This window comes from Meleagris gallopavo, chromosome 5 (genome assembly GCF_000146605.3).
Source record: "Meleagris gallopavo isolate NT-WF06-2002-E0010 breed Aviagen turkey brand Nicholas breeding stock chromosome 5, Turkey_5.1, whole genome shotgun sequence".
Classification (NCBI taxonomy): Eukaryota; Metazoa; Chordata; class Aves; order Galliformes; family Phasianidae; genus Meleagris; species Meleagris gallopavo.
Window position 1 is genome coordinate 8,092,323 of NC_015015.2, and position 15,088 is coordinate 8,107,410.

At 33.8% G+C, this 15,088-nt stretch overlaps 1 protein-coding gene across 1 annotated transcript; it reads left to right on the plus strand.

The window, feature by feature from the left end:
* The first annotated feature begins 277 nt into the window (after positions 1–277).
* Positions 278–14,596, plus strand: LOC104910983 (myotubularin-related protein 13-like). Its single transcript, XM_010710935.2, has 6 exons — positions 278–533; positions 5,474–5,578; positions 7,825–8,018; positions 9,371–9,458; positions 11,625–11,756; positions 12,047–14,596. Exons 1-6 carry the CDS (start codon positions 321–323, stop codon positions 12,143–12,145), a joined length of 831 nt encoding a protein of 276 aa, XP_010709237.1. The 5' UTR covers positions 278–320; the 3' UTR covers positions 12,146–14,596.
* Positions 14,597–15,088: the final 492 nt, after the last annotated feature.

Genomic DNA, 15,088 nt, shown 5'->3' on the forward strand with positions numbered 1-15,088 from the left:
AACAGGGGTCACAAAGATTGTGAGGGTTGCAACTGTATATTGAATTAGAGTTCTTGGGAAACAATTTGTTTAGTAGAAAGATAATTCTGAACAGTATATTCCCAAAGCTAGTATTAGTTTGACTTTTTGATCTGACCCATATGCCAGAATCCTGCTGTGAAAATTATCAAACTGCAGTATTATCCAACACAAGAAACTGTTAAATTTAGAATAATCTATAAAATATAAGTATTGCATTTTTCGGACCGAAACACAGACACTTCCTTTCTGTTATTATAATAAAACTTTCTTTCTAATAGGCCCTGAAACCAAATGTAAGTATGTCCAGCCTCAAAAAGTGGGATTACTATGTAGAAGAGATTTTGGCTACAGGTCCTTCCTATGACTGGAATATGGTGGCTGCAAAATGCAGTGCTTTAGAGGAAGCTGACCAAACAGATGGTTCAGTCTCTCAGAGAAAGAGGAAAATAGTGTGGCCATGTTATGATGATGTTAAAAATATACAACCTGATGCCATCAGCAGCCTTTTAAATGTAAGTACATACGTTAAACAGAAAAAATAAGTTATTTTAGTTATCGCATATCATGTTTACCCTTTATTTATGTTATTTCCCAATTTTTATTTTTTGTTATTGCCCTGTATGTTATTGCCCTATGGATATAATATAAAATTATTATTAAAGCCAGTCAGAGTAGTTATTTAGTATGACCAACAGATTGCCTTCTGTAAGAAATGCAGTAACTGTTCTTTTAATTGATGCAAAAGTTGAATCTGTTTTTCTGCCCTTTTTCTACTCAGTTTAAAGATCCAAATTCCTGAAAGTTCAGGAAACAGAATCCAACAGTTGTTGGTTTCAGTGAAAGGTAGATTTTATCTATACATATATATATATATACACATATCCCTGAGCGTCTTGGCCCAAATTTATCAACCAAACTTTCCGTAGTTGCTTCTAGTATATTTATTTTTAGTAGGACCTAACTCAAATTCTGAAATGCTTCAGAACATTTCAGTACGTTATGTGGATGCTTGATTTGGGCAATGATTTTTTTCCTGTGGGCTCAAGTAGGCTCCTCAGGTTTTGTTGTTTCATAATTAGAAAATGAATAAGGATCCCATTTAGCATGGTAATAGTTGTATTTTCTTAGATGTTTGTTGTTTGATTGTAATTGGCTTTCACTCCTAACGTTTACATTATCTCCTGGATTAATAGCTTGGGAAGAAATGATGTGGTCATTCTTCATTTCCAAGAGCTATTGTTTCAAGTTATGTGCATATTCAGCTGCATATACCAAATATTTGTGGACTTTTAACTTTCATTAGAATTGAGATTGTGAAGCCTAGTGAAGCAGTTCTTGGAAAGTTGGGATATGCTTTGGAATCCCAAAATCACTGAAATTAAATAGCTCTTAACAAAGTCTTAGGGTGGGAAGATTCTGAATGTATATGAATAATTCAGAATAGACTTGCTTGCATCAGAGAGCTAGCTTAATTCAGGAACGCAACTGCTATCTCCTTTAGTCCATTTCATACAAACACTATTGATGAAAAAGAGGAAAAATGTCCTATTTTCAAAAATAAAATTCAGCAACGAAACTCTTCTTGATACTGAAAGCCAGGACTGCTCAAAGCTTATAACTTCACAAATTCAATGAAAGAGAGCTTATCCGTTCCTCAACAGGGGTCATAGCAAGAATTCTTTCACAAAAAAAAACCCAAGCCAAAACAAAAACAGAGCTTTTGTAACTATAGGCAGAACTACATTAGAAATATAGCAACAGTGTTCCTCTGCATTTCTTCATGGAATAAATGCCAAGCTTATCCTAGCCACAACTGTGAGAAACAGCCATATAACAGGGAAATTAGCCATATTATATTCCAAAGATATGTGGGTCAGATTTTATAGAGTTTAAATGTTATTTGTGAATTAGATTATAGTAATAAAAGATAGCAGTGGAGAGGAACATTTGGAGAACTTCGAAGAGGTTGTATAAAGGTTACAAAATATTCTTCTAAGTTTAAAAGCAAAGTGAACTTTCTTTTAAAACAAGTTGTTAATTTAGGGCTATTGCTGATGAGGGAGAAAGACCTCTCTTTAATCATAAATCCATTGAGAATGTGTTGGTATCCAAAAAATGTTTGAACTGAGAACATATTCCAGTAATGATAAACTGTTAGGGAAGGTTGATTTTTCTCTTTGTTTATAATGATAATACCAAATATGTTCATTCTAAAGGTATTTTTTTAATAGAAAATTAGATAATACTCTTCAGGATGTGAATCTGGAACAGAGAAGTTACAGAATGTCTTAGTTCACAATAGTCCTTGTTACAATGCAGTGCTTTTCTATGAGGAGCAAAAGGTGTGATTTTTTAGTGGTAAATGTTTTAATGTGCTTTGTGTACTTGACACCTTTAAGGAGATGTGTGTGATAGCTCTTTATTTTCCATAAGCCTTCATGCTTACAAGTTTTAGGAAGTTAAGCAATCTACTACACATTTCATTCATTTAATCCTAATTGAATGATAATAATGTGTACTTCAAAATACAAATTTTTGTGTAAAGCTTCCAAAATTCACTTCTATCACACCAGCCAAAAAATATGAGCTGGTTTGTTCAAACCTTAAGTTCTGGAAAAAGAACTTGTAGATATAAATGTTCAAAAGTAGATCCAGATAAAGGTATTTTCAATTAAGACCATTCTCTGATGGTCTTTCTACATCATAGAAATCAGAAACAAATATATATACTGATAGTAAGAGTAATTACCCACCCATTTGTTAAGTAAAATGAAAAAGGATCGTGAAACAGGAGACTACTGCTTTTGTTGTTTTTTTTTTCTTTCAGAGAGTAGTTGCAAATAGTTTAGAAAAAAAAAAAAGGCAGATTTCTCCACAAAACTCAAACCAACTCATTTGGTAAGAGATTCCAAATGCATTTTTGAAAACACTTCCTTTCTTTGCTTTTAAAATTCATTAAGATTATACCACAGTGTGACACATCCAAGAGTACAGCATGTCTTCAGTAGAGAATAAAATTCAGCCTTAAATGTTTCTGGTAAAGACTAGGTCTTCCAACGACCCTTTGATTTGAGTTGTGATTCACTGTAAATGAACTAACTGGTCTGAGTGATGAAGTGCACCTTGGCAGGAGCAAGCCCAAACATCGGTATATGCACCAATATTCTGCAGAAAGGTACTGCAAATCCTGCAATTCATCAGCATCAGCTGCGTTCCTTAAGGGCAGTGCTCCCGTGCCACAGAGAAGGCTGGTGGTATCATGGGCTCTTTCTGGTGGTGCCCAGTAACAGGACAAGAGGTGTTCCATCTGAACATGAAGGAACAGTTCTTTACTGCAAGTGTGTTTGAACACTGGCACAAGTTGCTCTCTTGGAGCCACCTAGGCATGGTCTGGGGCCACTGCCTCTAGGCAGCCCAACTTAAGGATGACAGAGGGCACTTTCAACTTCATCAATTTTGTGATTCTGTGCAGTTTTCTTTCAAGTGCAGCTATTCGTAGCACAATGCACACATGCAAGGAAAAAAATCTGATGTTCTCTGTAGAATTTAAAACTGAAGGAGCAAGAGTAAATCTTACTGATTTATTGTCATGTAAGTTTTTTTTACAAAGACTTTATTAAGAGATTTTATTCCTAACTTTTCAAGTTATATATAGCAGGTTGTTGAAAGTTTTTCATTTAAAATTCTGGAAGCACCACTTATTGTGGAGCCAAAAAAAAAGAAGGAATGTGACCCAGTTGCTAAGTAACAAGCTTCAGTTAATTCCAGATTCTGCAGAGAAGGACTTGTACTCAAAAGTCAAGACTGTAGCAGAAGGAGAATGCTGAAATTAAAACCTGAACAACCTTTAGCATTAAAGAGTTTGTATTGCTTTTACAGTAGTTTGGGAAGTCTTTTACATGAAATGTCTGTGGTAAATATATTCAGTTCTATGTATCAGGAACACTTTACAGAAAGAATGTTGAAAGAGGAACAACTGGTCTAAAGAAGCCTTTGGTCTGGCTTGTTTGCCGTTCCTTGTTTTTGTGCCTACCAATGAGGATAATCCAAACAAAGCTATTCTTGTTTTATTTCTTGGCAGGAAAAGAGCCCTGTAATAGTCAATATATATGTATCTTTTCAGCTAGTTTGATTCTTTGTGTTAAGTCATGTCTCTTCTATTTAGTTATACTTTTCAACTTTCTAATTTACCTTCAGCAAGGAAGAATCTGTAGATATATTTTGTTTTTGTTAGACTCTGTCATATAGGCTTCTTTATTTTCAATTCAGTGTTCCAAATTTAGTTGAGCAGTTAATTGTTTCCTTACCAAATGTTTCCTTACCTTAAAAATACAGTCTTTTTCTCTAAGTTTCAATCAGCAATGATTTCCTGTTATTCTAATATACCCCTAGAATATGATGAAAGGTACACTAGTTATGTGGTATAGTGGAAATAATGTCAGAGTCTAATTGTCTCTTCTTTGAAAATAATGTCTTTGGGTTTATTTATCTTTTATATAGCATGGAAATTCTTTATCCTAAGGCAATTTTTGTTCTGTCATCAGTCCTTAACTGGATTTTCAAAATTAAGTTTCAAATGTGATTTCATTAAGAATCAGATTTTCATGACAATATAGGTGCTGAAAGTAAAAATGTAAAAAGGAAGGATAAAAATGGACCAAATATCACAGTAATGGCAAATGCATTGATGAATGTTATATCTAAGCTGTTCCATAAGTAAACATAAACTAATTAAATTGTGTCTTTTTACTTAACTTTGCACACACTGTCTTATTAACAGGAAATAACCCCAACTGGAGGTTATCAACATAGGTCATATTCCCAAGTTCCATGAGAACATGTTGTTACAGTTTGGCATCCAAATTGAATAAATCTTCCATTTCCTTCTTTTATTACAGCTTTGTATTATATTCTATAAATCATGGTAAATCTTAATATTGGCAATGTAGTTTTTTGTAAATATTTTTATAGAATATATTCTATCCTTATCTCTATCGTGTTTCTATTATGGCAGTTGGTGATAACTGTTGTGTGATCAAGAGAACTGGTGAAGAACTGAAAGAATAATGGCCCCTTCAGCCTGTGATATGCAAGAGGAATGATATGACTGATGCTGTATTTGGTTGCCATTGATTTCTCAGTTTAGTTGATAGCAGTTTATAGCTGGTTTGGCTTGTACTTTACTGGGCAACATGGCCTAAAAGTTTTCTGTGTAAAAATATTGACTAGAAAATCATAGAATTGTAGAATGGCCTGGGTTGAAAAGGACACACCTCCCTGCTGCATGCAGGGTTGCCAACCACCAGAGCAGGCTGCCCAGAGCCACATCCAGCCTGGCCTCCAGGGATGGGGCATCCACAACCTCCTTGGGCAATGATTGTATTAAAGTGATTGTATTAAAGGAATTAATCAGTTTAAAATGTTTATCCTTAACCCTTGTTATTTGTTTCAGGAAATTGAAAGATTGGAAAGCAAATTAAATCAGAGCCCAGAAAGATGGCAGCTTTTGTGGGAAAGGGTCAAAATGAATCTAAAGGATGACACTAGACAAGACAATGTAAGTATCAAAGGAATTCTTCCAGCACAGGCTTTATAGGCTACCTGGGACACTGTCAAAATCACTGTGTTTCTTGGAGTAAAATACTGCTTTTGAAAAACTGAACATGTTGTTCTAACCTTGGATACCAGCTCTGTATCTCTACACATAGAAAAACATGTTTTTACTTATACCATTTACTTAATTAGTTCTCAGCAGTAGATTAAGGCATGTGGACAAAATGAGCACAAGCATTTTACTAGTACACAATTGTATGACTCAATATTATTAAAATATTCATTGTGTCAAAGTCTTCAAGTACAAAAAAAAAATCAGTTCCTGGAGGTAGCCAAAAGGAAATGACAGAGGTTCAAAGATAAGTAAAGATATTTCCATGTCTACATGGAATTTTGGAATTGTAGATTCTGGTAAAGGCAAAAAATTGTTCGTGCTATGTTTCTAGTTCTTGACTCCTGTAAAATGAGTAGCTGACATTGCAGATATTTTCTAATTCAAAAGCAGCCTTTTTTTCTTTTCTTTCTTTCTTTCTCTCTGTGTGCACTAGGAAGTTTGTTAGATAATGGCTTTGGGGAGCTTTCTTTATCAACTTGGCATAAAACTGTGCCATAACTCTTCAGCTTCACAAACTTGTTCAAGTTTGCCAGCCTTCATGAGGTTGTTAGTCTTCAGAACTACTCTGTTATTTGTCCTTTACTTTCGATAAAGCAATAAGCTTTATGTCTATCGTAGTCATTCAAGTTCACCTCATACCTAGACAAACCCAGAATGGAAGGTTTTTGATATGACCAAAGCAGAGGATTACGTCTTTATTGAATAATTGGAAGCAGAAAAGAAAATGCAAGTATAAATGTACCTGACATCAGTCTCTTGTTCTCAGATAAATGTAGTAGCTAAGAGTCAGCCCCAAAGAATTCTCTAGGATGCTGTCCTGCAGATTAAGACCAAATTCAGGATACCTATTGCTCCAGGTTACTGAGAATCTACTAAAATGACTTAAATCTATAAAGTAGCTCTTGGAAACTTCACTGTTTTTTTTTTCTTTTCAACTAATGAATTTATGGAAATGTATTGTATCCAAATGTCTGACTAGTTCTAGATGATTCTGAGAAAGCAAGGGAAACAGTATTCAAGTTTGTGTCACTGGAATAAAGAAGGCTTTTCTTAAATAATGTCTTCTCACACTTTGTGAATGTGTCCTCCTGCATAGGAAATGCAGTGAAATGCCATCTCTATGACTCTTCAGAGGCAGCTCTGATTTGTATTATGAAGATTTTTTTTGTCCCATAGTAATTCACAATTTACACATTGTACCAAATATTATTTGTGTAGTATTGAAATCATCTCAAAATGCATGACAAATAACTCAATTTCTACAGTGAACAGAAGTGATATAGGAATAATATTACTGAGAAAGAGCAAGCTGGTATGTATTTCTTCCATGTGTTTGTTATGTTAAAGGTTTGCCTTGTTGCAGTGAAGAGTGATTTTCTGTTCTATGTGTTGCTACATATGTTTTTATTTTGCAAATAATAAACTGTAGATCAAGTCAAAACAATATGCTGAATACTTAATATTATGAAGGTGATTACACATCTTACTTCCCCACAGAAAGTCCAAATTCCAAAGAACTGCTGATGTTCAAATTGCTGCAAATGCATTTTAGCAAATAAATTGCTGCAAATATTTTAGCAAATCCTTGCCAGGTATCGACAAATCTTAGCAGGGTAAGGTTGATTTATCATATAAGCACTGGTAAAATTAAAGCTGAAAAATCATTATGTCAGTGTTCACAGATGTGTACAAAGCTGATGGTTGAAATTGTGAAGTTACACCAGAATTCAAACCCATGAGATGCTCTCTTTATTGAGGAGTGCATTTCCGTTAAAATTGCACTTCTATATTCTCTTCAGATTCCTCTTGCACACAGCAGCATTAATGAGAGCAATGAATATAGACTGGATTCTGATTAATTGAGACTAAAAGCATGTAAAAATAAATTATTAACAGATCTTTAGTAATAGATCAGCAGTAGTTCTTCACTATTCATATTTTTAATGCAAATTATTAACTATATAAACTACCAGGAAGAGTTGTGGTTCGTGTTTATTACAAAAAGAAAGTTATATTTTGGTTTTCTACTGTAATACATTTATAATGTTTTATTTCATCAAACAATCAGACTTCTCAGTTCTAAATTTGTCTAGATTTAGTTTAAAATTGTTTTTCTTTTATTTTCTTCTTTTTAGCTTCAGAGACATCCTTCTGGCTCCTCAGGGATGATGTCAGCTAATCTGCATTCCTATCAAAAGAGATCTTTGTTGGAAATGCCTGACAATGGGCTGGGTGAGGAACAGAGTGCAAGCTTATCTCCCTCCAATGGAGTAGATAGGAGAGCAACTACACTATACAATCATTTCACATCAAAGAATGATGAAAATAGGTAAACCAAACAGTCAGAAAGTATTTATGAACCTTGTATAAGAATGGTACAAGCCTTAGGAAAAAAATGTATCTTTTGTATACATAGATCTTTCAGTCTTTCCCTTTATAGAACAGGAAGGTTTTGGTTATGGTTGTCCAACCTTTTGGCTTGCCTGGGCTGCACTGAGTGAAGTTGTCTTGAGCCACATATACATAGGTTGCTCTGAAAGTAATGCTTTATATTTATATTTATATTTATTTTCCATGGAAACTAAAACGGATACAAAGAATACAATAACACTGGGCAAATTCTCAGGTACAAAACACTATTTTTCAACATAGGCACCACCATTAGCTGTTCATTTTTGCCAGCAATGAACAAGAGCCTGCATGCTGCGCTTATAAAATTTGCACTAGTAGAGGTGATGCAATATTGCTGACTGAAATGCACCACCACCACCTGACTGTGCTCACATCCAGGTTTCCAGAAACAGCAAGTGTTGATGAATGTCAGTGGGTGCAGTTTTTTCCCCATGGAGGAATTCAGTTACACCCCTTTGCTTCATGCTCATTTCCATGTCAGATGCCATTTTGTCTGCCGCCATCTCTCACAGCAACAACAAGGGAACATTGGTGGGAAGGTTCAGCCCCTACTGTCATACCACCAACATCTGCCTCTGATGCTGTGGGCCATCATAATAAAACAGGAGACATTTTAATATTTTTCTTGAAAGCTTAAAAAGTGAACAACAGAGACATATAAAGCTTGTGGGACATTTGACCCTGTTTTTGTAAAACTAATGCATCAGTCTGGTTTCTTGGCAGTAGTTGCAATTTGCAGTGAAGTCACAAGAGTTTCATCAGAGATTTTTGATGAAATTTTACTCTTCATATATTTCATGCTTAACAATTTCTCACAAATTTACATTCTACTAAAAAGCAATTACATGAATAAGGCATGGTTGTGAAGCAAGGGATATTTTTCTCTGGTAGGATAGGGCTTATGTCTTTCTATGAGACTTTTATCACATTTTTGAATTGAATATCTGATTGCAACTCTATGTTTCATTTGAAAAGTTGCAGGTAATGTATTTATATCAACTGAAAATGGTGCCAGGCTGCATGTAGTCCTCGAGCCACAGGTTGGACATGCCTGGACTGTAGCTGCATATTGAATGGGTCTAAAGTACTCAAATAGTGTTTATCACTGTATCAGTCACCAATACCTAAACTAGGCTGTTGTTTAAAAATTATTTGTTTCACTACAGTAAAAGAAATGCTTAAATATTTTTTTAGTCATTTTGGGTTTTATATATAATCACTATTCACATTACCGAATCATGTGTTTTTTGTATTTTCTGCATCTTCCAGATCTTTTGAAGGTACGCTATACAAAAGAGGAGCTTTGCTGAAAGGCTGGAAGCCCCGCTGGTTTGTGCTGGATGTGACCAAACACCAGGTAAAAACTTTTCAATACTGGATTTTTTTTATGACAAGTTTGCTGCATTTTTATTTATTGATTTAGTTTAATTTTACAAATAATTAGCAATAATAATTATTTTCAGAAGCAGTGTGTATGTTACATTGTTACAGACTGTGTGTATACTGTGTGACTGATAAAACATTCTGAATGGACAGTTTGAGGAGGTAGCAATTTTTAAAGCATTTTTAACTCTACAAGGTCATTAAGCAAATAAGTGTTGAGTATAATCAGGCATTCTAGTATGACCCCTTTAGTTTCCAGAAGAACCAAGATCTGTTTTAAATAGCTGGAAACTTAGAAGGTAATTTCTTGATTGCAATCCTGGGATTCTGAGAGATAATATGGTAACTGATAGCAAGTTTCAATCTGGTGTTCTTGTTAAAACTGGAGTAGGTACTTAATGCTCCCAAAGCATTTATTTTAAAACCTTTTTGCTCCTCAAAGCAATGCTTTGTCATGAGCATTTTTCTTTACATGAAATAACATTATATTCCCTGAAAAAATATCATCTGAATTGTTTTTGTGGAAAAGTCCATTTATCTCACTTGGCATTTGTGGTGCTTTTCTGTAATCTGTATTTGAGACAGCTAAAATGAGTGAAACCTTGGAAGTATTTTCAAATCTGAAGAATAGGAACAGCTATCTTTCTGAGATCAGTTAGAATTTTTTAAATTAAAGTGAGTTAGAATTTCACCCCCAAATTTTCCCTCTAAAGTCTTCAAATGCCAAGTTCCTGATGAACTGTAATGTTACGTGTATATATAGGAGTAGTTTAGATTATTCACAGTGAGGTAAGTTTAATAGCAAAATAATTCATAAATATTCTGAAAAATCATTGTACATCAAGAAGCACTAAAAATAGGGTATCTGTTGGCCAAAACATTTTACCTGATTTACAGAATTTGACAGAGGAAATTTGTGATCTTGCGTGCTTAAAACAGTATTGAATGATCAAGAAGTAATCTTTACTGAGCAAAATGTTCCACACAGCCACACAGTGTAGGTTGTTCAGATAACCTCTGAGACTTGTGTTTGCTTTGTTAGAAAATATATTAATGCATTGTAATTGACACACTTTAAAAAATATGTAATACAAGACAGTCATTTTTAAGCCACTAACTGACTAATTGGATTGTGCTATGTGGTAATATACTAGCAAATATGCTAATTGTAATTGTTCATCCTGAAACAGAGGAGAAAAGTCTCATTCTGCAGAAGAAAAAAAAAAAAAGACTTTTAAATTTTTTATAAACCAAATATTCTCCTGAATATCACAGATGTAAGAGTGTATGCAGTCTGAAGCAGATACAAGTAGATCATAGTTTGAATTCTGTTGCTGTGAGGGTTTGCTTTACTATTATGCATCTGTTTATGGGTTGTTGTATGTTTTTTTTAAATGAACTCTAGATTTTATCTTCCGGAACGATCTGCATATCAAAAATCAGTTTACAGTGATTTGCATTCATATTAAAGTATCTTTGCTAAGTGAAAAAAGCAAGTTTTGTTCAACCACTAAATATTGGAAAATTGGAGTTCTCTGTGTTTATAATTATCTAAAATCATTCTTAATTTTTTGCTGATCACTTTACATTCTTGAAATACAGAAAATGAATATTTTCTTAACTCTGGTATATTTTCTTAACTCTGGTGGAGCAATGTTCTTCTGTTAGTTTCATTGAAATTAACAGAGAAGAGATTGCTTCTGGGCAGAGGATTTGTGAAGGATAAGAGCAGAATCTAGACTTCAGGAGTCAGCATTCCTTATCAGTTTTTCTGACAGAAACAGTGTTTAACTGTTAGAAGCTCCTCTGCTCTGAGACTCTCAAGACTACACGTTCTCTCAGTTCAGTGATCTGCACAGGAGTGGATGGTGGAGACATTGCTATTAGCCAGAGATATCAAATAGAGGTCTGGTCTGTAAAAGGCTCTCAACAGTCCCACTATCTTGTATATACCAGACCAATGGCTGTGTCTTAGCAATTGCCCATGTCTGATGGCTTCAGGTGTTAATAGCATTTTTCTTCCTACCTTCACTCCCAAACCCCCAAGTTATATCCAGGAAAGGATAATAAAGGTAATAAAAATGAAAGGTCTGTCTGAATAGTGTATTTGGATTTAACTTTTCTCTCTCATGTGGTCTAGTTACGATACTATGACTCTGGTGAAGATACAAGCTGTAAGGGTCACATAGACCTTGCAGAAGTAGAAACAGTGATTCCTGCTTCTCCAACTATTGGAGCCCCAAAACATGCAAGTGAAAAAGCATTTTTTGATGTAAGTATATCTGGTTTTTATTTGATGTTTACCTGAAACTTTCCTTGATTAACCTACTACTTTCATTCCGTCTGGAAGGCGAGAGCTTGAATGGAGCTGCCATGCCAACCCAACACAAAAAGTTTTTATGCAGCCAGCTAGTCATGATTCTCAACAGCAGAACTTAAAACAAACAAACAAAAAAACCCATACATTCAGACTCAATTAGTAGATTACAGCTGAAAGTAAAATTTACAAGTTTCTTTTTCTATTTTGTGTTGACTTTTCATGTTCTTATTTTTCTTTTGCAGTTGAAGACAAACAAACGTGTGTATAATTTTTGTGCCCAAGATGCACAGAGTGCTCAACAATGGATGGACAGAATCCAGAGCTGCATTTCAGATGCTTAGAAAGGAATAACATTCCATGATCAAGATATGTTTAAAGCAACTCTTTTTGTAAGATGTGTTCTGAAATGTTGCTGACAACCAGTCTTCCTTACATTTCAGCTATAGACATTGATAATATGCTGAAGTTTCTTTTCTGTTTAATAATTATAACCACTGTAACCATTTTTTTTTCCTGCAGGGAGGACTTTGAAAAATAATAATTCATTTATCCTGAATTTCCACTTTCTTCAGTACAATTCCTAGCTAGAAAAGTGAGCCATATTTGCACTATTTTCTAATCCTGATTTTCTCATTTCAGAGTTGCTCTGATAAGGAAAGCTGTCCAAAGTAGCTTGTAGAAATCTCTACAGCAGAAAGTCTATTTTCTCCTTATTTATATTTTTAAACAGAAATCCTTATTTCCAAGGTAGTCATTGATAAGAGGAAACATGTCTACAATTCCTAAAAAGAAAGAAAGAAACAAAGCTTGTTAGTCCAGTAACATATATATCAGATTGTTGATATTTAAACTGTTGATATTTTTTTAAGACCAAAAAATGAAATTGCCAGGTAACAGATTTTCAATTGTCTTCTCAGCATGCAGGCCAGTCTTTAATCTCGTGCTCTACAGAATGCTTCAGCAATGTTGTTATGGAATTTCAAGTTCTAGGGATTATCTGAAGATCATAGCACTTTCTTTTTAGATTCTGTTTGCTATTATGATGGGATATGTGAAAGAAATCTGGCTGACACTATCATAGAGATACAGGAAAAAGACAAACTAGGAATTTGGTAGAAGGAAGATCTCTTAAGTGTGAGTTGTATATGTTAATTTATATGCTGTTCTGCTCACTGTAAAATAAAAAATAACAAACGTGATGATAATGCACTAAACAGTGGAGCAAGCACTTGCACTGAAATCTTTAAAATGCTCACATTTTGAATGACAGGTAAGTTATTTATAGCAGAACAATACTAGCTAGTTAACATTTACAGTTATTAAATATGTAAATAATCTGGTTTGATGTGTTGTGATTTGATACTTTTTAAACATTTTTGCACATAAATTGGAAGACTGTTTATAGATTTTTACATTTGATAAAATTGTGTTTGTTCAACTTAAAATCTTGGGAGAAATGTGTTTAATAACCCCAAATTATTAAAAGTTTTACAGTCTACAAATAGTGATGACATTGAGTAGAATCTGTAGGTAACTAAGCCATTGTTTTTATTTTGATATGTTAATATGTTAAATAGCACACTAATATTACAAAAAATGTATATATGATTCAGTATTTTCTCATTTTTTTTCCAGACATTCTGCTTATAATTTAATGTCAGCCTAATCAAACTGACTATACTTATACAATTTTTCAGTTATTAATTTTTTGTTTGTTTTTTATAACTAATGTATTTTGTCAGAAAGGAATATAAACTTCACTTCGCATACACAATAGGAAATGCAGCTGTTTTTAATGCATTTACAATTTCAAAACAAGGAAAATGAAGGATTTTTCTAGCATTTTTCAATTGACAAATTTCCACCTGTGACAATGGTGTTTGCACATTTGTATGTTTCTTTGTATATGAAGTACTTTTATATGTACTTTGTAAAATACTGATCCTGCTATTAGGTTATATGAAAATTTACATATCACTTCTTATTTTGTAACTAGTTCATTTTAACTCTTGTATGTTCTGTGATATAATCATCTTGTAATAAATACACTTCTTAAGTAAAACCCTTCCTTTTACTGTAAAAAGAGAAATCAGCAAGACCCACATGTTGAAATATTTCCACAGGCACAAGACAAATCCTTATTTACTCTGTATTAAGAATTGTATGGTCTTTTGTATACTTGTACATATTCTTACACAAGAGTTGCACTTCAGCATCCTTAACTCAAACACTTGCCAACAGTAACATTAAAGACTAAAGAAATCAGAATTTAAAGCAAGATTTTCATTCTAACAAGTCTCAATGTATGGCCTTTATGAAAAGACTAAATATGTAACATTTGTACTAAGTTGTTGAATAATTATGTTAAATATTAGGAAAAAAAAGGGAAAAAAAGATTTTTCCTATATGCTCTCACAACATAAATCAGCCACGTACTTTCACCATGAAACATATCTCGCTCATTTATGTCACCTTATTCATAAGCAATCTAGTATGAAATAATTAAAATACAAGAAATGATAAGATCTTATTGGAGAATAGGCATCTAAATTGAATTCCTGAGTGTAGTGTGGGTTAGCAGAGTTAAAATGGAAAGGGAATGTGTGATGGAGGTAGGGGACTTGTGACAATTCTTAAATGCTGTGGTGCTTAGAGTTTGCATATTGAGCTTGGCATGAATGCTAATGTTGCCTTAAATGTTGATCTCAATTTTTAGTGTCTGTATTGATGGAAAATGGACTTGAGCAACTTAACTTAAAAATATCCAAATAAAAGCTGAAATGAGATATCAATATTTGTGTTGTTTATGTAAAGAATATACAAATGAATGCTAGGCCTACATAGGTTCTTGGTGTGAAGACACAGAATTGTAGTGTACCTTAGGGTCTCTTCTATACAAAACAAAGATTCAAATGGAAACTCAGAAGAAATGTGTAGAAGTTACAGTAGCATAAGCTGCAAGGTTTTTGAACCTGTTTGAGTTGTGGCAGCAAGAGTAGGGAAAGAGGAGCAGAGAATTAGTTTGGGAAAAACTCCATGTGAAAAGGGATCCATCTTCTTCATACTCTATGAAAAAGAAACCCTTCAAGGAGTTCGGGGTGAGGTAAGTATGTGCTTCCTCTATTTCATATAATTTCCATATTGTGCATTATAAATTGAAAAGAGAGATAATTAGCAGGGGCTCTTTACTTAAGGGAAGATGGATTTCTTAGCTTTGTTTGTGTTGAGAAACAAACTGCTCTTATTAGGTGATGGGATAAACTGAATTTAAGTTTAGAAGAGTT

Excerpts from the sequence above, each read along its gene's own strand:
- LOC104910983 (XM_010710935.2), top strand. The coding sequence starts at position 321 with ATGTCCAGCCTCAAAAAGTGGGATTACTATGTAGAAGAGATTTTGGCT. Across the intron at positions 5,579-7,824 it reads ATGACACTAGACAAGACAAT|CTTCAGAGACATCCTTCTGG; the intron begins GTAAGTATCAAA and ends TCTTCTTTTTAG. Across the intron at positions 9,459-11,624 it reads TGGATGTGACCAAACACCAG|TTACGATACTATGACTCTGG; the intron begins GTAAAAACTTTT and ends CATGTGGTCTAG.